Source organism: Epargyreus clarus, unplaced genomic scaffold (assembly GCF_041222505.1).
Source record: "Epargyreus clarus isolate Ecla_fem2 unplaced genomic scaffold, WU_Ecla_fem_2.2 ptg000024l, whole genome shotgun sequence".
NCBI lineage: Eukaryota > Metazoa > Arthropoda > Insecta > Lepidoptera > Hesperiidae > Epargyreus > Epargyreus clarus.
In genome coordinates, this window is record NW_027332231.1 from 5888620 (window position 1) to 5915308 (window position 26689).

The 26689-nt window shown below is 36.5% G+C and overlaps 1 protein-coding gene across 1 annotated transcript in view; it reads left to right on the plus strand.

Annotated features, from left to right (window-relative positions):
* Positions 1–3490: 3490 nt before the first annotated feature.
* Positions 3491–26689, plus strand: part of NGR-A3 (neuropeptide receptor A3) — a 38335-nt gene continuing 15136 nt past the window's right edge. The window contains exons 1-2 of the mRNA XM_073086812.1: positions 3491–3544; positions 26030–26346. Of these exons, the coding sequence (XP_072942913.1) occupies positions 26032–26346 (315 nt within the window). The 5' untranslated portion in view covers positions 3491–3544; positions 26030–26031. The remainder of the gene's footprint in view (positions 3545–26029; positions 26347–26689) is intronic.

Consider the following 26689-nt stretch of genomic DNA (forward strand, 5'->3'; position numbering starts at 1 on the left):
GTCTTCCAATTCTCAAGTCTTCTTGGGCAGCGCGGTGAACAACCCGTGCCCAGCTGTGGGACAGTTATGGGTTGTTAATAATAATAGTGCAGCAATGTTTTACTCTAGAAGTTGGTGACGATGATACCTTCCTTCATTGAAATACTAGATTAAAGTGTACTGCGAAGAGCTTACTCCCCTTACTAATTTATTTATATACTGCTAACTTAATTATTATTTTCTAACTTTATGTAAAACAGTAATAAATAGCATGATTTTAAAATAAGACAAACACCGTATGTTTACACGTACAGAGTATATGTGAACCGAAAATACGTAGTTAACGTTTAAACGTTGACTGATGAAACCATAATGTTTATTCCCTTTCATCAGTTAATAGTGAACTTCAACTGAATATACGTCGCAGATACGGTATACTTGTTTACTTACTTTGTAAATGTTTCAATATGTTTAATATATGTAAATGTTTCAATATGTTTAATGTTGTAAATGTTTCAATATGTTTAATATTAAAAAAATATTTCTTTTTTGTGACATCACTTACCCAATCGAATGTTTGTTTAAAATATGCAATGAAGACTCGATTTAGATGTAGTTTCGCATTACAGTAAGTATTAATTTCTACACTACACTACACCTCGGTAAATCTACAGTAAAAGCTAGTAAACCTACGTATTACAATTCCATCATGATAATTATATACTTACAGACATGCGAAAAATCAATATACGTATATACCTACCTATATAATATCTATAAACTCGTAGGTACATCATCAAACTGCGATATACATCCGTTTATCTTCCGTTTATCTTCATAAGCTTTTATCGTATTTTCATTTACTTCGTTGCGTATTTCCCGATAAAATTGGATACTTTAGTCTAACATTAACACGTCATCATAAACCTACTAACGTCCCACAGCTGGGCATGAGTCAAACGTGTTACGTATGCACCAGACTGTATAGAACAAAAAGAAAACAACAGTATTTTTACTGGACCTTCGCAGTTGTAAGATTTTGAATGTTTTCTTCCTGAGGTCTTCCTAAAGTGCAAAAAAAGCTCTTCTTCAAAGCTGGTGATGTATTGGGGACTTCTCTAATATTGCAAATGTCCAACGTAACGGTGAATATTTTCCATCAGGTGGCGTGCTGCCGTATCGTAAGGTTCAGGTAAAAAAATTGGTTTGAAAGTTTCCTTAAAATGTGTTATTTTTTCTCTTAAAATTACTTTATAACCGATAACCATGAATAAATTTATATCGATCTAAATATTCAGATGCAAAGTTACAAAACCAACAGCGTAAGTCTCTCAGTCAGTAAATAAGTATACTACAAATAAACGTTACACAATCTTAAATATATATCAACTCAAAGGTGACTGACTGACATAGTGATCTATCAACGTACAGCCCAAACCACTGGACGGATCGGGCTAAAATTTGGCATGCAGGTAGATGTTATGACGTAGGCATTCGCTAAGAAAGGATTTTGATCAATTCTACCCCGAAGGGGATAAAATAGCGGATGAAAATATTAATTCGTAACACGAGCGAAGCCGCGGGCAAAAGCTCGTATTTTTATAAAACAGCTACTGTATACGTTATTACACTCAAAAATAAACGCTGTAATCGTAAGTGCTTTGACGGCTTCACTCTTAAATACTAAAAATATTACTTTTTATGCCTTATTCATATATTATAATTTTTTCATATCGCATTAAATATAAAACTTCACATTCCCGTATGGTTTTAATTTGAAAAATCTTCGCGAGAATTTAACTAATTACTAAAATGTTGAATCTAAGCCTAAGAAAATTTTCTTAATTTTTTGCGCAAAATATACGTTCCTACGTGCTTATCAAAACATCTATGAGAACACATACATTAACACGGTTGATTGATTGGGTAAGCAGTGGGATTAAAAATAGTTGCTAGCTTTTCGGATTTTGTTGAAAAAATCGAATACGAAACTTTCTACGATAAACAGGAGTCTTGATTCATTCAATTCGAATGGAAAAATAGATAAGAGTATTTTTACACGTATGACGTAGACTTTTATTTACGCGAGATCTAACTCAGTCCTCAGAGGTACACATCTGTAATACATTTCAGGAACCTTGTCCTATTTTGGTCCGTAAACAATATTTTCATTAGGTAATATACGTAATAGAAGAAAAACAGAATCTTGCAATCTTTTTGGATGTAAATAGCCACTTCTTGCTGAACTTTGATCGCAAATTGATGAAAAGTTCTAAATGAAGTCGTTTATTACGTCGCTACATCGAAGACTAAGAAATGTCTTGTCGTATGTCCTAACACACTTCTTCAACCAGGTTTCTACCATTGTTATAAGGCAGAAATAGGTATAGAGTCGGTGCGAGCGCAACGGAAGCACAAAGAGTTAAACCTTACAGTTTGAAATTTCATAATGTTTCTGTTGTAACACTAATTTTTATTCCATAATTTTATTAACACGAATTTTATCTACCAAACTTCAAATATTCAATTCCCGGCAAAATTAAGAAAATCTTTAGAACATTGTACTAAGGATAAAAATTGGCAACGAAATTAAGGAAGTCTTCAGAATATTCTCCTGGGGATTACAATGTCCTCGGTCAAGGAACTTCCGGGGTCTACTTTGATGAAGCTTGGCTTCAAATGTAACAATAGGTTCCTTTGAATTATACGCTTGATGTAGATATATCTTTAAATAGCTATTTTCACGAAAACATACTTAATTGTTTTAGAGTTCCACTTTAATAAATTATATTCGATGAATAATATATTTGTTATATTTAAGTATTTGTAATGTTTGGTGCATTAATGATTTTAATGGACGTCGTAAGAGCTATGTCATACTATATCACTACATAATTTGATTTTCTCATGGTACCATCGACTCTACACATCGTTTTAAGTTAGATTTTGTTTCAATTATTGCTAAGTAACTGTTTAAGTAGACCTATCTTTCCTGTTGCTATGAAATAAAGTAGTTTTCGAGTCGTATAATCTTAGTTTCATAACATGAATTGGCTCGAGGAAGATGCAATAAGAGCCGACGTTTCAAGCTCATTAAAAACTGCTTATCCTGAACCAGATCTCACATATTCGAACTTCAAACCTCTAGTGGGAAAGGCCGAATTCAATACCAATAAACTATCAATATAAGCATAAAAAATACATTTTATATTTAAGATACAATGTTTTTTGTAGAATGAAAACTAATTTATTTACCTAAAGCTCCGTGGCGCATGAATTACACACTAGACTTATATTTATATCCCAAATAAAAGATACGTCGTATTTCAACCCAAGTTCATTTAGTCCATCCGTCATTTCCGATTTATAGAGCGAAATCGGAGGTGCAAACAGAAAATTGGACTCGAAAATCCGTAGACGCCTTGTTAACACAGTTGTATATCAGTTGATCGCGAGCTGGCGAACGAACGTGACATTACGAGGTGTAGCGGGTTCGGTGATTGTGAAGTTAGAACTGTGAATATGTGAGTGCTGTGAATCAGAATGCACGAATAACTTGACGAAAGTAAGTTTGTTGTTTATTGTTTTTATTGCGAGCGTCGTTGTTTACTTACGTGTAAGGTGACGCTACTTAGGCGTTTACTTTATATTTCGGCTTATACTTTTAGTATGTGATAAGGGTAAGATACGAGGCGTTCTAAATTAGTTTGGTCGGCATTGTCATGGCCAGCTTTGATCACCTCCCATCAGATAATCTAGGCGTCCGTCGGCTACTTCAGTCCTATTAAATACTATCAGCGAAAATAAATTAAGAAGCTTTTATTATGCATCAATTATATATTGGAGTAACGAGTATTCTACACTAATGGCCAGTAAGTCGATAATGTAATGAAAACACGTGGAAGCTTTTTTAAATAAAATTATATATTTTTGTAATTGAAATAGTCTTTTTCCAGAAATACATATTTTAGTAGTCTTTTCGTATTTTATAATAAGTAATAAATATGTTCTCGTAGGCGCAAGATATCGTAAACAGTGTTACTGTGAACAGACTAAATAATTTATTTACTTTGAGATGCTAAGCAGTTCATATTAACGAACATCTGTTTACATTTAAACTAGTTCTACTAGTGGTTTAGTATGGCTCTAATAAACTTACTAAAGGGTTACCTACTTGTAATAGTAGGTAACAGAGACTTTACTTGGTTATCATCATAATTATCAATCATTATTGTCCCACTGCTGGGCACGGATCTCCTTTCAGAATGAGAAGGATTAGGCCATAATCCACCGCGCTGGCCGAGTGCGTATTGGTAGACTTAACATACCTTTGATATTTTTTTAAAATAAATCTCTTAGGTATGCAGGTGTCACGATATTTTCCTTCGCCGTTTTGGCAAGTGATAATTAATTTCTAATAGGCGCATAGATTCGAAAAATCAAACGTGCCCGGGATTTGAACCTCGGGCCCCTCGGTCGAGAGGCCGGGTTTCTTAACCACTAGGCTATCTCTGTGCCTATCACTACTCGGTTATATAATTTGATATTGTGCAATGATTTTTGTAAAGTTACAAATAAATAACATAAGCCGGCCGCCGGCTTAACTTATGTCACTGGTTGGGGGAAAATGTAAAGTAAAAAAAACTTTACAAGTTTGCAGCTAACTACAAATTCTCTTTCTTTTATTTTTTTTCTCTGTCTCTTATTTAATAGTATCAACGGCAAATGAAACTACTAGGTACCTACAATGCCTCTATTGCCTCTTGGACAAAGGCTAGAAGATTCGATTTATATTTTAATAAGGCGCTTTTGTGGAGCTCGCCTATAGTTGCTCTATAGGAAACATCAATCGACTCCCAATTTACAAATATTGCGTGGGAGGATATTTACTTGTACTTAGAATTAGTTTTCGGTATAAGGTTTATATCTTAAAAGGCAACAAAGTGATTTAAAGCTGGTTCGATTCCTGCGGCACCATCGCCACACCTATTTCTGGTTAACAGCAGTGTTAAGCGCTGCTGTCTTCTGCTTTGAAGGGTGCGGTAACTGAAACATACTCTTACGAGGCGTTCCAGTTTATTCCTCAGGGGTAGTGGAGAATCTGTGGACGACTACAGGTAGGAATCTTATTTTATCTAGGGTTGACAGATGTCCATGGGCAGTAGCCAATTACCATCAGGTGGGCTTGATGTTCAGCGTATCCGTCTATTAAACCAATATTATATATAAAAAGTGACTATGACAAAACAATGAAATCAGCAAAGTATTTACTTAGCACAATGTGTCTTTTGAAGGCATGGGTATTAAAATTTTATTTGTTATGTTTGCTGAGATGTAGCGAAAGGTCATATATTTTTATGTGGGTAGTAAAACTACTCGATATCTTTAAGTAACCTGAACACAGATAAAGGTATTTTATTTAAAAGCGTGTTCTTCGAATTGCTGATGGCTCCATGGTTTGTTTTGATTGTAACTGTAGTATCAATGAAATTAGAAAGATCGGATGACAACTGCTTTATTCCTATAAAGAGGGTTACCGAAATATATCAAATACACATGTACCCACAATAGTAACTATTGTGAGTAATATGTAAAGATAATTTCATGGAAAAGTAATGGTTATTTTCATACGCGTTTTCGTGTCTCAGAAGACTATTAAAGCCAAAGGTCCCAATTGATAACATTAATCAATAATCGTTAAATCTTTCCGGAGGTCTTAGTAGCGACACGAAAACATCCAATTCGGCATTGAACTAACTTGATTTTTTTATTGAACAATTCGCGTTCGAGCAGCTTATTGGAGCGGCTCTATGTCTCTAAAAATAAAAGTCTCAAAATTGCGAAAATACGGCTATTATAATAGAAACAGATGTAGGGAAACTCACTCAGGTAGGACTCAATTAGGAATGGCAGAACATGTATAAGTGACTTTAGAATAGACAGAACCTATATGACGTCCAATATGACCTATATAACTGTACTATATAAAGTCGATTCGTTGACCATGGCTGCCAGTAACCATTTTTTTTTGTTTACGAGGGGGAAACCTTCAAAAGGTACCCGGTGCCTTGGGAGCCAGTAACCATAACCAGTAACCATAGACCACTATGTGAAGAACTGCATGCTGGTTTGCTAATTCAATGTTATAAAATTTCTTAACTTTAACTAATAATATCTTTCGATTAATACTAGCTGGCCCGGCAAACGTTGTGTTACCATATAAATAAAAAAATGTTAAGGGTGAACAACCCTTATCACTTAGAGGTATGAAAAATAGATTGTAGCCGATTCTCAGACCTGAATATGCATGTAAAATTTGGTGAAAATCGGTAAAGCCGTTTCGGAAGAGTACGGTAAGTATCATTGTGACACGAGAATTTTATATATAAGATTTACTGTTGCTTATAAATTATTTAATCCTTCGATCGATGATTAGTAGCATACAGTTGCATAGCTATTTCGCCAAGTAAAGCTATTATAATACACTGATAGTTTAGTGGTACGTCTGTCTACCACTTCGATTAGAATTCCAGGCACGCGCTACTGTTTGTAAATGTAGACATGAGATCACTTGAATTAACAGAAAAGGAATGCTTGCCTGATAGGTTTCTATAATGTTCTCAAGTTTTTTTTTTGTTTTATAATATAGGAGTTACAGACGAGCTTGCAGTCCACGGATGGTAACGCCCATGGACATCTGTAATCAAACCCAGATGTCCTACCCCTAAGGACTAAAAAGTATGTCTCCCTTACCACACCTGGTTTATTAGGGATGTAACAGTATTAAGTAAATGTGAATGTATTAAGGATGTAAGCTCGGCTATTGCGGACTATGAGGTAAATATTACAAATTACTCCGGGTTATTTAAAATTACAAACGAAAAGCAAATAAAATGAACATAACGTTTATTTAGGAATAAATGAAGTTTGTTATAGGAATAATTAGTTACGGATTAGTCTCGCCAAATTTCATATATTTAATTTTTAATCATAATATTTAAATAGCATTTTAAAATTAAATGACTCGTTTCACCGTAGAGTTAGATGCCGAATGAGTTAGATTGTTGCTCATTTGTTCAAATTACAAAAGCAATCTTATAACAATAACAAATAACAATAGCATTATTGTATATGTTGTGACCGAAATATGCTATTTTTATTTACGAGTAGGTTCATAGAAAAAGTTTCTTATTTTGTTCAAATAGTAAGATCTAGGCCAACTATAATGTTGTTATATAAAGTAAATAGGTACCAAGGTCACGAATTCAAACCTAGTAGACTATTAAGATGGCTTTGAGATGATTGAAATTAGGATAAGTGATTTCGTATTTCGATAACACTGAAACTCGACGTTCGGTACGCTTATCTCCTTACATACGTAATTAAATTACAGTGCTATTTGAGGACGGCCAGTTGGCCACAGATGTCACTCCTGGGACTCAATTGGAACGCTTCGAATAAGTATCGAAGGTGGTAGAACCCTTTGTGGTTCGATCAGGTCTGCTACTCCTATATTATAAAAAAAAAAAACAAAGTATGTGTCCTATACCTCCCTCAAACCAGAACACAGAAGCGCTATATATTGCTGTTATTAGGCGGAAATAGGTAGCATTGATACCTTCGAACCACAAAGAATTGGTAGAACCTTCGAAATTAAAATTTGTTATTATTAAAACACGACCATGTTTCTTAATTTCAATTGCCTTGCGCAATGAAATTGTAATATATACTGGGAGTCGAATTCGTTTTATTATTTTAAAAGTAGCACTTACTTTACTACTATTATAGAAATAAAGTGTCACTATCGTATACAAACATTCTCACTAGTTGAGTCCCTAATGCATCGTTGGAATTGAAAAAGAGCTCTTTTTGCGTCATTTTTTGCTCGAGTGTTCTGAAAACACCTCACATTCACGTTCAATTCGATATTTTGCACGTTCGAAAAAACGAATTGGAAGAAAAGTGAGTTCACAATACCTTTTGCAAACATTCATTATTCCTATTCTATACGGTATCTTTGGTATTGTAACATTGTTTGTTGAAATATCGCGCAAATAGGTACTGCCATAGATGTATTTTATTTGCCTTTAATTACCATAGTTATTTCTAATCAGTCTATAGTCCGCGTAATTGCTAGTCCGCTCTGAAGTTGTTGCGAGCAGGTATAGTCATACAATTTGCTATGGCGACGCGATTCATTTATATATTCAGAACAGACTAGCAGTTTGGCGCGGACTATACCTTTTAAAAGAGTTTGATTAGAATTAAAACGGACATAAAATGTTCAAATTTGCTGTACCTTTCCATGGGAACGCAGAAACTGCTTCACGCTAGAAATGGGTCTGGCGGTGTTACCTTCCGACTAATCCATACTGGTTCTTCTTAAATATTAAATTTACTTAAATGGGGGCCACCACGCAGACTTTTTTTGTTATCCAGGGGGAAAGTATCAAACATACCCGGTGCCGTGGGAGCGACACAGAGTTATGTGGGATTCTTAACCGCACTAAAACCCCCCGGTGGCCGTTCTCGGCGCTGCGTAGAGGGCTCCGGGATCTCCAACGGAACGCAACCAGAGTCCTCTCAGCGCGTTGCCCCGTCGGGCTCCGCCCAGGTGAGCTTGACGATCGCCACACCGTCTGGTGCGTACGACGGTAAGCGACCGCATATACCGCCGTCCTTCCCGGGGCCGCTGGCCGTCCGCAACCCCGGAAGCCCTCATTTAGTCGCCTCTTACGACAGGCAGGGGATACCGTAGCCCTATTCTGGTCCCAGAACTACAGGGACACCACGCAAACTAGAGGTCGTTGTTAATATTAACTAAGGAACTAAATTGGATAAATTCAAGTATGCAGAAATTGTCAAATATCGATTTTTGTTAAGATTGTATAGATTATTTATTAATAAAACATAAGTCGCGGGCATAAGCTACGAATATCTAAATTAAATTATTATGTTGATAGTCAATTTGTTTTGTATTACTTTATTGTATATTTACTGTTATAGCAAAAGCTTTGTAAACACTTTACTCGACACAAATAATTGCCTTTCGAAATAGAGTTTTGCGAAATAAGTAAAATTTGTCCCCATTTTCAATGTAAACCTTTTTGTAAGGAGAATTAGTAACAGAATACTTTATTAAATATATAAGTCGTTTGTGGCAAATCTTTCAATTATGCAAGAAGTTTTACGAGATACTAGTTAAGTATCTTTATGATAAAAAAATTATAAAAGCTTCTCCTACATTAATAGTCATCATAGAAATAAAAACACGTCTACTTAAAATTATTAGTCAATTGAAATGTTACATGAGCTTTGCATTTTTTAGAGGACGCAATTTTATTTTTGGGGCATTTGTGGGGGCAATAGAAGCTTAATCTGAATTTTTGTGGGGTCGCCACCCTGGTCCTCCGGCCACCTTATTGAAAAACACTTTTTTCGGGATATCTTGGAAACTATGCGTCTTACAAAAAAATTGCAAAGTCATAATTTGTAGCAAACTGTTTAGCCTACAAATATGTTTATATAACTTTTTTCCCTAAACTGAAAATTAAAGAAGTTTTAAGCAAAACGCCCATTACCAAATTAACTATGTAATAAAGACCTTGAGTATCACAGATTTTGGATGCTATGGGTATATTGGAAATTTATTATCAGACGTTTTAGTGCTGAAGGAAATGCCGGAAAATTCTCTAAAACGTTCTCAAGTCTATTAATTTACATTTGGTCATTGTAAAAGGTCGAAACCTTTTTTGATCTCAGAAGAGCTCCGTGCTTTGGACAATGAGTTGATGATGATGATGAGTTCCTGATGAGAACATCAGGGAAATTAGGAAATTTTGTTGCAAAGTAGTTTTTATCTTTTCTTATGTGGGGGATCCCTGCGTGCGTTCTTCTTAGCCGCAAAGACAGGGGAGAGGATATGCCAGACTCCTATCGTCTAAAACCCCACGGTGTTCTTCTGGACGCCCTTGGTTGATACTGTGGTGACTTAGAAGTTTTTATCATTACTTTATTAAATGTATTTACTCAAAGTAACGTCTGATACTTAACTTACTGTTTACGAACTTAACGATCGCTTACTATACAGGTATACAATAGGTCCATATATATCATGGATACAGAACTTTATTAACTGACCTAGCCTCACACGTAGACGATATTAAGTATCGCCATTAACTTTATACGTCGGTATCGCGTCTATGAGAAAATTAATAGCACTTTAAGTATTTCGTCGTTGTATTCTATTCGCCACGCCTTTTTATACTTAGGTATTGATAGTTGATGGATATGTGTAATGACAGGTATTATCGTATGATAATTTGTGAGTTTTCGTTAATTTACTCGTATTTTGAAGGTGAAGGTTGAACCCTTTTTGGTTCGACTCCGGCGGCACCACCGCCACACCTATTTCTACCTAATAACAGCAGTATTAGGCGCTGCTGTTTTCCGGTTTGAAGGGTGTGGTAAAGGAGACAGACTTTTCCGAGGCGTTCCAGCTTAGTCCTCAGGGGTAGCGGCGCAACTGTGGCCGACCTCAGGTAGAAATATCTAATCCTATCTGGGGTTGATTACAGATGTCCATGGGCGGCATTAGCCACTTACTATCAGGTCGACTGAATGCTTGTCTGCTACTCCTATCGGCGTTAGGCGTTAGGCGCTGCTGTGCCGAGACAGAAATAGGTGTGGCGGTGGTGTTGAACTCCGCAGTTGAACTATAAAGGGTTCTACCAACTTCAAATTAAATTGTCAATTGTTACTATTAACGACTGCCAAATGTCAATCGTCATAACTCACAATTTTGGTTTAATCGTAAGGTACAGACAATTTATGTAGGTATTTTGTACGAGTAGGTACATGAGTCGTTTCAACTTGTACCTCAAAGAATACCTTAATAACCTTAATAGAATACCTCACATTTTCAACTCGGAAGGATGTCGAAACAAACCCAAGCTATGATGTTCATAGGTCCTTTACGGTTGAAAGTGTACATATTCATTATTTTATAAACAGTTTATTAATATTAATATAAAATTATATTATCGCGTTTAGATTTTCAAGATTTAATATTTGCAATCATGTACAAATAACATATAAAATTAATAATTGTATTTGATCCGATAAAGAGTATTTCAAACTATTGTAAATGTAACTGTTACAACATAAATATTAGATTAAACTTTAAACTAGGCTTTTAGATTTTAGAATGAAAATCAAATAATATATATACACATTTAAGTCATAAATATTGTGTTGTGTAATTTTTCATACGTTATACGGCAGGTGGGGAAATAAATCACAGAGGATTAATGGGGCCATTTGATTTGTTTGCCTAGGAAATATATAAGTAAATATAGTATATGAAAAGTATATGTGAAGTATATAACTTAACTTTAGACGGATTTTAGATTTTAGAATTTAAATCAAATAAAATACACATTTAAGTCATAAATATTGTATTTGTATGTAATTTTTCATACTTGTATTCGGCAGGTGGGGAATTAAATCACTTTGAAGATTAATGGGCCATTTCATTAATTTGCCTAAGAAATGTATAAGTACATACAGTATATGAAACTTTAGACGGCTTTAAGATTTTAGAATGGAAATCAAATAAAAATCAAATAAAATACACATTTAAGTCATGAATGTTGTGTTGGTATGTAATTTTTCATACGGCTATACAGCAGGGGGGGAAATAAATCACTTTGAAGATTAATGGGGCCATTTGATTTGTTTGCCTAGGAAATGTATAACTACCTACAGTATATGCGTTATATCGTTATTCTTGAAGAGTACATGAGTTATAGACTGTAGAGACCGAAGCAGGAATATGAGAAGAAATATTACTCACAACTTGTTGTTATTTATGTTAATGTATAGCAGTGAATAGGTGCTAGGACTTATGAAGTTTATTTCCGACATCGTATGAAATATATTCGATTCTTCTTGTACTAGATATAATTTATTACTTCAAAATACATTTTTGTATCACGACAGTTTTAACGAGAAAAGTTAATAACGTTGGGATTATTTGGGGTTCATATTTGCTCAAACGTATGTTCTTTACTCGACTATAATCAGAATCATAATATTTTATATGCTCGAATATGCGAATATCAATAGGATAAATAAATAATACGTGTGGCGCTCGGAGACTGCCGCGGTAAAGCTATTACATAGCATTTTTTATGCTATGAAAACGCTCAGAAGGAATTCCAGAAATACAATACATTCTTCCATAATCATCAACATTTACATTAATACATCTTTATCCACTATTTTATCATATCTACATTATATAAGACATTGCAAATATCAGCTATAAAATATACTTCACGCAATTTTAAGATTTCCGCACGGATTATAAAAAAATGTGTATTACTGCCATCTGTGTTCAAGTTGACGAATCAAGGTTATCAAATAAAATAATAAGGAATGTAAAATAATACTTTATTCAATTATATCCATATTTTTCTATTGACAGTCAACAACAAGTGTCCAGGCACTTGATATCCAACAGTCCTCCACCGCTATTTTTACTTACACCACCAGGGGCGCCGGCAGCATTTGGTCAAGGTGACGGCGCACCAGTATGCCATTTTCAGTTCTGACTTCATAATGGAGTCTACCGAATCTTCGGATGACGACTCCGAACTCCCATTTAACTCCTGGGTTGGTGTAACTGCGGATTTGTACCTTATCACCTTGTCCGAACTCCTTCGTTGGCGGTGCATTGTAATGTAATATGGATAGTGGGGCGGATTTCTTAAATAAGGCATGCATATAGGTTCTTACCTCTGTGCCGAACATTAACTGATAAGGTGATAACCCTTTCGTATTAGGTGTACGTCTCAAGCGTGCCTTGACAGTTAACAGTTTATCAAATAAACTTCCGCTCTTGCCGATATAAAAGAACATTCATGTATTAGCCGATTATTTTCTTTTTGTACATTCAAAAATTTAAATTTTAGCTTTCTATATATTTCTTCAAATTCGTACCTGTATTTTATTTCCTCTTCTAAATTTTCTTCTTCTGTAAGCCATTCAATTTTTTCTTGAATCGCGTAGAATTTTTTCAAATTTTCTTGTAAAGAATTCAGTCGTATATTTATTTCTTCATTGTCAATTTTTTCTATTCCCGAAATGTAATTTTCGGTTCGTTTCATTAATCCACGTAATGTGGCTCGTATTTTCTTATTGTTTTTTAGTTCATTCGACATCTCGTCGCCAATATCAAATAAAATAATAAGGAATGTAAAATAATACTTTATTTAATTATATCCATATTTTTCTATTGACAGCTTGACAGTCAACAACTCGGTTGCCCGGAGACTTGATATCCAACAAAGGTGTTATTAATTTTCGTTACGGAATTTCTCGATTCGGTCGCCGCGCTCAAAGCCCGCGATAAAAGCTATGCAATAGCTTAAAAATATGTATAAAAATAAAGTAAAAATTTTCATGTAACAGATAAGTGATATTAATTATTGCTTTATATTGCCAATTCTAGTAGAAGTAGGAAGCCAAGACTCAGGCTTATTAATTGGCAATTACAAAATCTAACAAGCGTAAAACATGTCAGAGAGTCCTAGGTTCATGGACAAAATCCGTAGACACTTAAATACTTACTTTTCTCATCAACCTAGATAGATCGGCAGTTTTATCTGAAATAGGCCACATACTAAAATCCCTGAGAATAAGTTATAACGCCTCATATTAGTAAGTAATTCGTAGCTGTCATATAAAACTACGTGTATTTTCGTAGCCGCCTCCGTAGTATTACGAAGGCAATTACAAGTAAATCCTGCGTCCATACTCACCATATACGTAGCAATGTATTTGTATCTACTTCCCTGATAGAACCATATAAAGTTTTATGACATCAACCCCTGCTTAAATACCTACCTTTTAGCTGAGTAAAGGAAAATTGTACCAAAACATTGTGGGTAGAGTAATAGGGAAATGGCTGCAACCCTTTTATGTTTCACTGCTGGGCATGGGTTTCTCCCAACAATAGAGACATTTTTTGTAAACGAGGTACGGGGAACCTTTAAAGGGTACTTGGTGCCATGGGAGCGACACGGGGTTATGTGGGATTCTTGCCGCACTAAAACACCCCCGTGACTGTCCCCAGCGCTGCATAAAGGTCTCCGGGATCTACAAAGGAACGCAACGAGAGTCCTCTAAGCGTGTTGACTGGTCGGGCTCCGCCCTGTTGAGCATAAAGCTCGCCACATCTGGTGTGAACGACGGTATGCGGCCACACATACTGCCGTTCTTCCCAGGGTCGCTATAGGGGTGGAAAGAGTGGGGGCACGAACCACACATTGTTCTCTACACATTGAAATAAAATGATACTTATAATGCTATGATTGTGTAATGTAATTCCAAAATAACTCACATATTCAATGACACGATACCAAAACATAACAATAAAATATATCTTACAATATTTTACGTAACTTAATCCATATCATTGAGAGGTTTTCAAGGATAACATAGGTTATGTATCATTCCGAAAATAATATGAATTGGAAAAACACGCGCGGGTTGCTTCCTACGGGAATTATGTTAAAAATAAATAAATGTTACATAATAAGACTTATACACTTCTGTCTGATACTTACGCAAGATAAAATTCATATTCATATATTATGCATCAACATTCGCTAACTAAAAATACGCTGAATAAATAAATTTCGCATTCTACACTCGTAGTCTAACACTAGGACTTTTCTTGTGTGTAATGTATATAGTGTAGTAGGTGCTATGAACACATACAAAGACAAATACACGAACACCCCGGTCCAGGGAAATCTAAATTCATCTTATATATAAAATTTTCGTCTCACAATGTTAGTTACCGTACTCCTCCGAAACGGCTTTACCGATTTTCACCAAATTTTATATGTATATTTAGTAGGTCTGAGAATCGGCTACTATATATTTTTCATACTCCTAATGATAAGGGTTATTCACCCTTAACATTTTTTTTATTTATATGGCAACACAACGCTTGCCGGGTCAGCCAGTATGATTATAAATAAAATAAAAAATAAATTTCGCTTTCTCCACTAGCCTCCGTACCCTCACTAGGATGTTTCTTGTGTCGTGGGTGCCATAACACTGGATGGGTGTGGGTGACAATTACATGAACACCCAGACCCAGAACAGAAATCTAAATTCATTATGTAGATCAAACTCGGAACTTTGCGTGTCAGACCAATATGCTAAGCGGGTCAGTAGTCAATAAGAGGTATCCCTTAATTTATATAACGATATAAAATGGATTTAAAATAGGATGTTTTATACAAATAAGTCAAAAAACGTATGAAATAATAGAATGATTTAAATCGGATGATTGACGTTTGATTATTTATACAAACAGCCAAATCCAATATGATTTCTGCCAGTGGGTACTAACAAAAATAACGGATTGGTTAAAAATAGAAACGTAGGAGTGTCGGTATAGATTACTAACATTGCCTCACTACTCGTGAGTTATAAGCGACGTAATTTAGGAGACAGGAGGGTAGCGTCTTTCTACAAAAAATCTATTTATCACGAAATGCATCTTATAACTGTTGTTTTAAGGGTAGTTTATGTCAAGTAGAGGATTTTTACGACAAAATAGTCAGATAAAACCGTGATAATATAAAAATCACAAACGATATAAAATTGTTAATTTCGATTTAAATACGCTAACATGCACTAGGTTCCTGGTTCGATCCTTGTCCAGTCTAAGGAAGTATTCATCTTTGTGTGTGACCATGACACCGACAACGCGGGCAATCCTTGTGTGCACCTGAATGAAAAAATAAATCGTATTATATTTCCGTTATACCTCTTAAATATAAATATAATTCACACCTTTTTCTACCTAATAACAGCAGTGTTGGCGTTGCTGCATTCCGGTTTGAAGGGTGTGGCTTACCCCTTAGGAGACAGACTTTTCCGAGGCGTTCCAGCTTAGTTCTCAGGGGTAGCGGCGCATCTGTGACCGACCTCAGGTAGGAATATGTAATCCTATCTGGGATTGATTACAGATGTCCATGGGCGGCAGTAGCCACTTACCATAAGGTGGACTGCATGCTCGTGTGCGACTCCTATATTATGAAAAAAAATACATAAACACCTCCAACTTATTATCTGTGATACAGGAAAACACGTGAGAATTTCGACTGTAATAACTGTAATAAGTAATAACACGAAGATCTTGGCCAAAGGGAGACGTTATGAAACTGACAGCGTTGTAACTAGTTCTTTAGCCCGCTTCGTTTTACTGGCATCTGGCCCGGAACTTCATTAACTCTATTGCTTGGAGAATGTCCTTTCTCTAGAATATTGCTTGCTTCACAAAATGCAATGTGAATACCTTTATATTTCCTGCCAATATCGTGGTTTGACTCCGAATGCACCACCGCGACACTTCTACTTAATAACAATAGTGCTAAACACTGTTGTGTCCTGGTTTGAAGGGTGAGGTAAGAGCGAGACACTTTCACGAGACATGATAATTTAGTCATCAGGGATAGCAATTCATCTGCAACAGACGTTAGCTGAGATAGTAATGCTATCTATGGTTAATTATTAAATGTCCCAAGACAGCTGAGGTCACTTACTGTCACGTGGCCTGCATGTCCGTTTACTACTGCAAATTATTACAACAAAAACCCAACTAGGGAAATATAGACTTTGTGACTCTTACAGTTTAGACGAATCCAACGACACCTCATACGTTAAAATCCGACGTGGTGTTTCTGTTGCAGGGCGTGTCAAAGAATGAGACACACAAGGAAGGTGGTAGAACCCTTTGTGTTTCGACTCCGGCGGCACCACCGCCACACCTATTTCTGCCTGATAACTGCAGTGTTAGGCACTGCTGTATTCCGTTTTGAAGGGTGTGGTTAGGGAAACATACTTTTTCGAGGCGTTCCAGCTTAGTCCTCAGGGATAGCGGCGCATCTGTGGCCGACCTCAGGTAGGAATATCTTTTTTTTATTTTTTGGTTGCGAGGGGGAAACCTTCAAAAGGTACCCGACGACGTGGGAGCGACGCCGGGTTATGTGGGATTTTTACCGCACTAAAACCCCCCCGGTGGCCGTCCTCGGCGCTTGGTGGAGAACTCCGGGATCTCCGATGGAACACAACCGGAGTCCTCCGAGCGCGATGCCCCAATCGGGCTCTTCCCTGGGGGAGCAGTTTACGCTCCTCCCACACACCTAGTGTTTACAACGGTATGTGGCCACACACACCGTCGTCCTTCCCGGTGTTACTTGCTGGACGGTTCGAGCTCCCACCCATGCCGCCCGCAACCCCAGAAGCCCCCTTTTAGTCGCCTCTTACGACAGGCAGGGGATATCGTAGCCCTATTCTAGTCCCGAGACTACAGGGACAAGGTAGGAATATCTAATTCTATCTGGGGTTGATTACAGATGTCCAAGGGCGGCAGTAGCCACTTACCATCAGGTGGACTGCATGCTCGTCTGCTACTCCTATATTATAAAAAAGAAATACAAGAAATACATACATACACTCAAAAATATGATCTTATGAAGTCGGATAAACAATCCAGTCTATTTGATAGAGTCATCTCCCTCAATATTATAATTTACACTATTATGACACTGGGGTGAGACATGAAGGTGTCAGTAATTGATTTGTCGGTAGCCCATATAATTGCTATCACAGATTAACTTGTCAATGTCGTACTATGTGGTTAGGCTAAACCTCATAACTGTCTATCAGATTTAATTAGTTCGTCAATATTGTAGAGTAATTTGGGTAATGGTTAGTTATAAAGCCACCGGTTTATAGCGTAAAGCAGTTCTGCGTTTTTTGGACGTATTTGGATGCCGGTTGACTTACAGAAACGATCATATTAGGACCTCAGGAGTAGTAACGCATAATTGAGGTAAAAACCACTGGTTCCCGGTCGCGTGGCGGAGCAGTCACCATACCGGTCTGATGCGCAGAGGGACCCAGGTTCGATCCCTGGTCAGATATCTAAATGATTACTCGGATTTCTGGGTTTGCGTGTTTGTGAATTTGTCTGTGTTCATGGTAGGGTAGGGCGGGGCTAGTTGAGCAATTTTTTACTTGAACGGATATAGCTCCTCAATGATAAGTCTCAATGAGTTGTTAAGCGGCTTGATGGATTCGTAATTTATCCCTCAGCAAAAGTGTCCATAGTATTTTTTTGTAAGTAGGCGAATTTAAGAGCTGCAGCTATTTACATGCAGGAAGGCAATTATGCTCAATGTACCCCATTGGTGGGGTAAGTTGAGCAAGGGTATGGGGCAAGTTGAGCACGTGCAATTACGTTAAGAATATCATGTTCAATGTTGACTAGGGATCAACTAAAATATGTGTTTGACAATCAGCTCTTTATTTATCGTCTTTTAGTTACAGAACAACAACACTTAAAGTTATTTTCTTAGAACAATTAACCAAAATTAGAATCAATAAAACATTAACGTATTATAAGAGAAAGGATTAAAATCAGTCTATTTGTTTCAAATCAGATTTGAATATCTTAAAAAATATATATTAATAAGTTCTTAACTTAATCGTCGATGTCACTGTTGCAATAGACACAAACGAACGTTAGACCAGCACCTGGAACACATTTTGTATGTGCCCATTCCCTGCAAGGTTGACATTGGATCCAATTTTCTCCTGGTAAACTTTCAGCATAGCCTTCGCAACAAATCAGACAGGAATAATCATCATCATCACGTTCCTCACTTGACTGGATTATTTTTTTACAGACACCCTTCATCTTTTTCTTATCCATTTTCTTCTTTCGCTTCTTAACTTTTTTGTGGTTTTATTTTGCTGTTCTTCTAAAGCATTTTTTCGGTAGTGTCTATTAATATTGCAGCTTTCCTCTTTCTTCTATTAGTTTTAGTAACGCATCAATTACTTTATAATAATAATTAATAGTGAAACATCAATTACTTTAGTTGTTTGACTCGTGGGGTAAGTTGAGCAACTATAGCTCAACTAACCCCAACCCGGAATTTTAAAACAAAAGTGAGGTTATAAAAAAATCATAATAAATATACCCAGAACAACTTCACATATCAAAAATACAATAATTCTCTGAAAGATTAACACTTACCTTATTGAAAACAAATGTCTATTGACTAACACAGACGAAAACTTGCGATAAACGACGTTTTTACTTTTTGGTCACAAAATAAACAAAACGCACGTGAGCTTTACTGGTTCATCCAGCCGGCTCTACCGATCGCGTGATGATTACCTCTCCTACTACTCCTTCTTTTCGCCATTAGATGTCTATGCGTACGGTGAATAGTTTGCGAGATATTTTGATTGCCCAACTTGCCTCTCTGCTCAACTAGCCCCGCCCTACCCTACCCACGATACAGAGAATCATAGGGTGGGGTTGTTAGTGTAGCAAGCATTATACAGTTAGTTGATTACATATATTATGTCCTTTGGCGGCAGTGACCACTTACCAGCATGTGCATTACATGCTCGTTTGCTAAGTCTATCTCATAAAAAAATCTTTTTAATCCGATTTTGTATTCATAAAAAGTGATAATTGATAGATTTCGAACTATGGGTGGAAAAAAATCGGTTAATATTTATGTTCAATTTGTATTCATGCCCAATTTGCATTCATGACCAATTTGTTACTAAAAAATGGCATGTTATTTCAAAAATTAGATACAACAAGTTAGATCAGTACATATTGTATGGTTAGGTAGTGTTTGAATGGACTTGAATTCAATGTGTGAATTGAATTCAACAATAGCAACGAATTATTTCCGACAGCACAACAGAAAAGTGACGTCACTAACAAGCGGCACTGCGGTGCCACCGATACCGTGGAGATAATTGCTTCTTCTTGGGATGATAACGGCACGACACGGCAACGGCATCAAACACATAAATAAGTCTGCCCTGTTGTAATATAACTTTGTGTTACTTTTACAATAAATATGTAAATAATATATTTTTTTATAATATAGGAGTAGCAGACGAGCATGCAGTCACGAGCACTTGATGGTAAGTGATCATTGCCGCCCATGGACATCTGTAATCAACCCCAGATAGATTTAGATATTCCTACCTAAGGTGGGCCACAGATGCGCCGCTACCCCTGAGGACTAAGCTGGAACGCCTCGGAAAAGTATGTCTCCCTTACTAAACCCTTCAAAGCAGAACACACCACTTTAAAGTACTAAAGTCAAAACACAGTCAAAAGCTATATCGTGTATCAAAATAGAGCAAAGATTTGATAGATAACAAACTGTACAGGTCGTTATTATGCATTTTTTTTTCAATATAAGTATCCGAACTATATCAGAAAACTGAGTATCGATAAAGTTTTTTTTTTATTTCTATCTTATATTTTATGGTCCTAAAATCGATTTGCCATTACTTATCTCACATAAATCTTTTCTGAAATTACAGTAGATATAAAACTGGCTCGCCTGGTTTCAGCAGGTAGTGATACGCTATCTATTAAGATTTGTGTGAATGGCCAACACTGTCAGAATTGACAGATGTTCCGACTGCATCGGTGCCGTGTCGTGCCGACGTCGTCCCTGATGAAGCAGCCTCCAATCGGTGAAGCGATTTACAGAGAACTTTACCAATCATTGTATGTGAGTTTCTAAATGTAAATTGTTATAGCGAAATTAAGTAAATAAAGGATCCATCCGCAATCATGACCGCGTTTTCGTGTTGAATTTCGGACAAAGGGAAAATTGTTACTACCAAATTACTTTAATAAAAAAAATATTTTGTACGAAATTTTGGACGCCGGGTGCACAGTTTTTCATTACCTATTCCTATTATTGCATACAATTATAAAAATATTTAAGGATATATAAACATTTTTTTGTATCTCTTGGTGTCAACGAAACAGGCTCAGTTTTCATGTACAAAACTGTATATTTTTCAGGATAATATGTGGTGAGTGCCTTCTGTTATCAACTGAAGCTGAACACAGGTGCGTTGCCAGTTCTCACGAACAATGTCATCTCTCATAGATATAGAGAACAACTACAACAAAACAATTTTATGTCTTAATGTCGAGTGCTAACCATATAAAATTGGAACATTATCTTAAATATTTACCTTATATTTAAGATAAATATTCACTGAATATTGGTAATTGATTTAAAATTACAGTCTCCAAAGCTATATAGCGAAACGTTTGAATTTCCAAAATCCTTCCAAAGTGATACAACTCTAATGATCAATTCACATTCCAGCAAGCCACATATCCACTTCGGTATACCGCAATCCAAATTACCGATAATAATCATAGCATACACCGATGAAAATTAGAATATGGTTTGAAGCTCAAACTGATAGGAATGTATTACCTACTCGTATTTCAACAGCTTCATTTCCTAGTATTGAATAGGGAAATTAAATTTGGATTACCTAATTATATTAGCAAACAAACCTGTATTCAAAGCGTGGTTACTGCCGCCTATGCACATCTGTAATCAATTTCAGATAAGAAAATACTATTGTCTAAGGTTGGACATGCGTTTTTTCCATAATTTTAATAGTTTTTAATATCAGAGTCAGTCACACGAAGTTCACCTAATATGCATGTAATCTATTTATTATATAACAACATAATTATGTATCTAAATCTCATCTCAGCAGAGGCGTGTTCATCGTAGCAGAAGATGCAACGATGCGTCAAAGTATACTAGTCAGCGAAGTTACTGACATTCAAAAGGGAAGCTTGTTTATTGCAACTGCACTTGATCACATAATATTACCTTGATATTTTGTAACGGGATAATGTTTAGATGCGATCTTTGGGGTTGAAAGCGGTCATGTATTAGTACACATGACCGCTTCTTAGCAGGAGAAGTCGCTTATCTAGAAAAAGACAATTTCTTTCTGTTCTTCCAAGAATTTCTTTACTCCCTCAAAATCTTAACTGCGAGAACTCTACTATGTTTATCCTTACTAATATTATAAATACGAAAGTAACTCTCTCTGTCTATCCGTATGTCTGGTTGTCTCTTCTTCACGCCACTGAACCGATTTTAATAAAATTTTGTACAAAGATAAACGAGAAAGTACATAGGATAGTTTTTAGCCCAAAAATTCCACGGGAACTAGGGATGGCGATCTAAGATCGATTAATCGGAGATTCGATGTTTTAGACCCAAAACATCGATTATTTTAATCGATATTAGTAAGGATTGAATCGTAAACTATGCATTTGATCAAGTGATGATCTTTAGCAAAGTTGAAGGTACGAATTTTCAGTTTCATGTATGTTAGTATGTTATATTATTTTCTTTTAAACGCGGGCGAAGCCGCGGGCAAAAACTAGTCAGATATAAAGTGTTCCTTGAAAGTAGGCGCTTTATTCATTCACTATTCGACCCTTTTGAGTCAATTACTTGTTCAGGTCTCTTTTAGATTAATATGAGCTAGGGAGGAATTGATACAATCTTGTAACTACAGTAGGTGATATCTCAAAAAAATGCTGTTGGTCGCTTCTCGGCTTTACGTTTAAGACACGTACCTACACAAGAAACAGTCTGGATTCGAGACCCAATACATGATGTTAGCACTTGCTCTCAATCGCTTCAAAAATCGTTGGTTCGGAAGATAAGTGGTGTTATCCAGACGAAATGTCAACGTAGGTAGCTTATTATGTAATTAACGAAAAAAGTTTACAACAAAACATGACACATGTAAATGACACATAGAAAATGTTCTGTTGAAAGTTACCTTCACAGAAATAGACGTTTTCCAAAATTACACTCGCTCTGCTTTTTATCAGCTGAACTATATTTAAAACGTTTTATTAGGCTACAAATTGTAGGAATGTGCATACATTTGTAAATAAGCTGACATTAATGTCAAATTATGTTTGTACAAAACTCTACAAATGTTTGTATTGTTTTGTGTAAACCGGCGCGTCTTTTGCTTGACCTATCTGGCGTTTTGGAATAGTCTACTGCCCTTTTGTGTCAAATGTTGCAACAACGTAAGGGCGCTGATATATGAATGGCAGCCCGCGCAGGCAACCGTTACCGACGGTCGACGGCAGTTGCTAACGATTGGCTGCGACAGTTGTTAGCTGTGTTGTAGTTGTGATCAGTCATCACAAAACACTCGCCAGCGACTCTTCATGAGAGTCAGTGACAGTCGGCGATGCTCGTCGGCTGCAGCTTGCGGTCGCGAGCAGTGTTGCCAATACTTCAGTAATAAAAAACAGTAAATCATCCTACAGTACAGTATCATACAGTAGAAAAAAATAATGTATATATTCGTATTATATACATTATTAAATGATCACGTTGTAAATGAAAAACTGTTTTTATTGTAAATAGTAGATGATACGATAAAACCAAAAAAAAGAGGATAAAAAAGAAAACATTGAAAGCAAACATGGCAAATGCCTATATACAACATAATACATAATTTCTGTAAAATAGTAGAGTTGGCAACACTGTACCCTTACCATGAGTTTTCAAAACATCCCACAATTTTACGTTACGTTTACTCAATCCACTATTCTGTTCCGTTTGCTTCAGTAGACTGAGTAAACGTAACAATAAGTAAGTGCTCAAGTCTTTTTGTCTGCCTCACATGTTCGCAAAAAAGAGAGACAAAACATAAAGCGCTATTTTGTCAATTTAGACATTTAATGTTACGTTACTGACACTATAGTTCTGATACAATCTGCTAGGGGCGCTGATTGGAAATTGTATGGGCAATACGTAAACAAAAATCAAAACAGTCATATCTGTCAAAACGTAAAATCTCATGGTAAGGGTACTGATCGCGAGCGACGTGTAGGGACAGTCGTCGACTGTCGACGTCGACAGTAGTCACCGACAGTAGTCGACAGCTGACGCTTGCATTACTCCCTTATCACAACCGCGGCTTTCTTACGTATTCTGTCATGTTTGTAACTCTTGTAAAGTTTGTTACGTTTGTTTGTTTGTAACGTTTATAACTACGACATTTCATGATTACAGCGAATTTGTTGTATATCCGAAAACAAAACTTTACGCCAAAGTTCAATATTATTCTTAATATAATTCCAAGTTTACATCAATTAAGAATAATGAGGTGCGTTTATTGTTAAGACAGCTGTGACTGAACTCATTATTTGATAACTAAACAGCCTTCGTATTCATTTAATTTCGTGAATATAATTTAATAAATAAATATAAATATAAATAAATTTACATCTACAGTACCCTTACCATGAGTTTTAAAACATCCTACAATTTTATGTTACGTTTGCTCAATCCATTATTCAGTTCCGTTTGCCTTAGTAGACTGAGTAAACGTAACAATAATTAAGTGCTCAAGTTTTTTTGTCTGCCTCACATGTTCGCAAAAAAGAGAGACAAAACATAAAGCGCCATTTTGTCAATTTAGACATTTAATGTTACGCTACTGACACTATAGTTCTGATACAATCCGCTAGGGGCGCTGATTGGAAATTGTATGGGCAATACGTAAACAAATACCAATACAGTCATATTTGTCAAAATGTAAAAACTCATGGTAAGGGTACAGGACGCTTGTCGCAGACTAAAAGTATTCTTATAAAATACCTATAAAAGTATTCTTATAAGTACCTAGATGACCGAGCTCGGTGTTGTAATAATAAAACAAAAATACCGATTATTTGAAATAAAAACTCACGGGTGCAATTATTTTTCTCACAAAAAGAAGGATCTCGAAATTCCCATAAGGCGCCCAATTTCCCCGACCGAAATTTAGCTCCGTATTCTAATGATATTGCAGCAGGTTTTTATTCGATGAAAACACGGTTAAAACGACATTTTCGGAAAATAAAACCTAGCTAGATCGATTTATCGCCCCCGAAACCCCCTACATACAAAATTTCAAGAAAATCGTTGGAGCCGTTTCCGAGATCGTTGATAGAATTGCTCGTTTAAAGGTATTCGACTGACGTTTATATTTATCGTAGTCATAGATATATTATCCTACTGACGTATTAGTATAATACATCTTTGATCGTAATACAGCCGCGTAGTCAACTTACCTGTCAAACAAAATATTATAACTATAGAAAAATATGATATTGTCTTACACGGGACCCTTCATGATAATTTCTAATACGTATTCACGCCGATTAACTTATAAAATATACAAAGGATCACGAACATAGAACTATCTACGTACTACTGAAGTTATAAAGTATTTTATGAAAAGCATACGTATGTGAATATTTTGCGCACAACTTACTTGTTGGATACGTTTCGCGTCAAAACTTACGTAAAACGAGAAAACTGTTAACAACTTCCGAAAGTTGTTCGCTCCACAAAGCGGGGCTAAAAGCTGCGAATGGGCTTTTTTGAGACGACATGACACGACGCCACACGATGTCGACGCGACGCCACAGACATAATATCTAAGCCGCAAGTGTTGCTTTTTTATAATATAGGAGTCACAGACCAACCGTCAGGTGGCCTGCATCCACCTGACGGTAAGTGGCTTCTACCGCCCACGGACATCTGAAATCAACCACAGATAAAATTAGTTTCCTACCTGAGGTCGGTAACAGATGCGCCGCTACCCCTGAGGAATTAGTTGGAATGACTCAGAAAAGTATGCCTGCCTTATCACATCCTTCAAACTACAATACAGCAGCGCTTAACACTGCTGTTATGAGGCAGAAATAGGAGTGGCGGTGGTGCCACCGGGGTCGAACCACAGAGGTTTAGGTTCGTTTATCCAATGCCGAGTCCGCATGTTTGCCAAACCGTCGCAGTTTCAAACCTGTAGATAGAGTTAATTTAGTTTGTGTAGGTTTGCAAGCTTGTAGCATAGTTTTTGTTCAAACCAAACGTTTGTAGATGTTTGAAGTTTGTGGAAACTGCCAAGCGTGTGGACGTGTGGGCATAAAGCAATAGCAAAGCTTAAAAATGTACAATTAATTATTTTGTATATTAATATTAATTTTTCGTGCATTTAGACACGGCATTTCGGTGTCGTGTCGTCGCTATAAGGAAAAGCCCAATCTATATTCAACACTTTGTTTCAGGGATGGCTTTCGAAGAGAACACGTCGAACATAACTCAAGCTCTATCCAATTTGTTTGAGGAGATGCTCTTGGCTACCGAGGAGTCAAACGATAACGGCAGCAATGTCGACGTATCGCAGTTCCTATCCGCGTTGAAAGAGCGCTCTTCAAAACACACGGATAGCCTTGACTTCGGAACATTGGTCAAACTAGTCGACGGGTGGCGATCTAAACTGAATTTGACGAAGCCAAGTGAACCGACGTGCAACTACTGCGAAGGGAACTTTCGGGATCTTATCCTCGCCTACAACAGCATACATGGATACGTCAGTCTTATCGTATGTATTTTTTAAACTATTTGTTCATTCTATCATCATTATCATCATCAATACTGTCCCACTGCTGGGCACAGGTCTCCTCTCAGAATGAGAAGGATTAGGTTAATTGGTATACTTCACATACCTTTAATTTTTTTTTTAATTTCTCAGGTATGCAGGTTTTCTCACGATGTTTTCCTTCACCGATTAAACAAGTAATAATTAACGGCTAATACACACATAACTTTGAAAAATCAGAGGTACGTGCCTGGGATTTGAACCTCGGACCCCTGGATCAAGAGTTTACTTTACCACTAGGCTATCACTGCTATTGTGCTGTGTATGATATGATAGCTGTAAATAA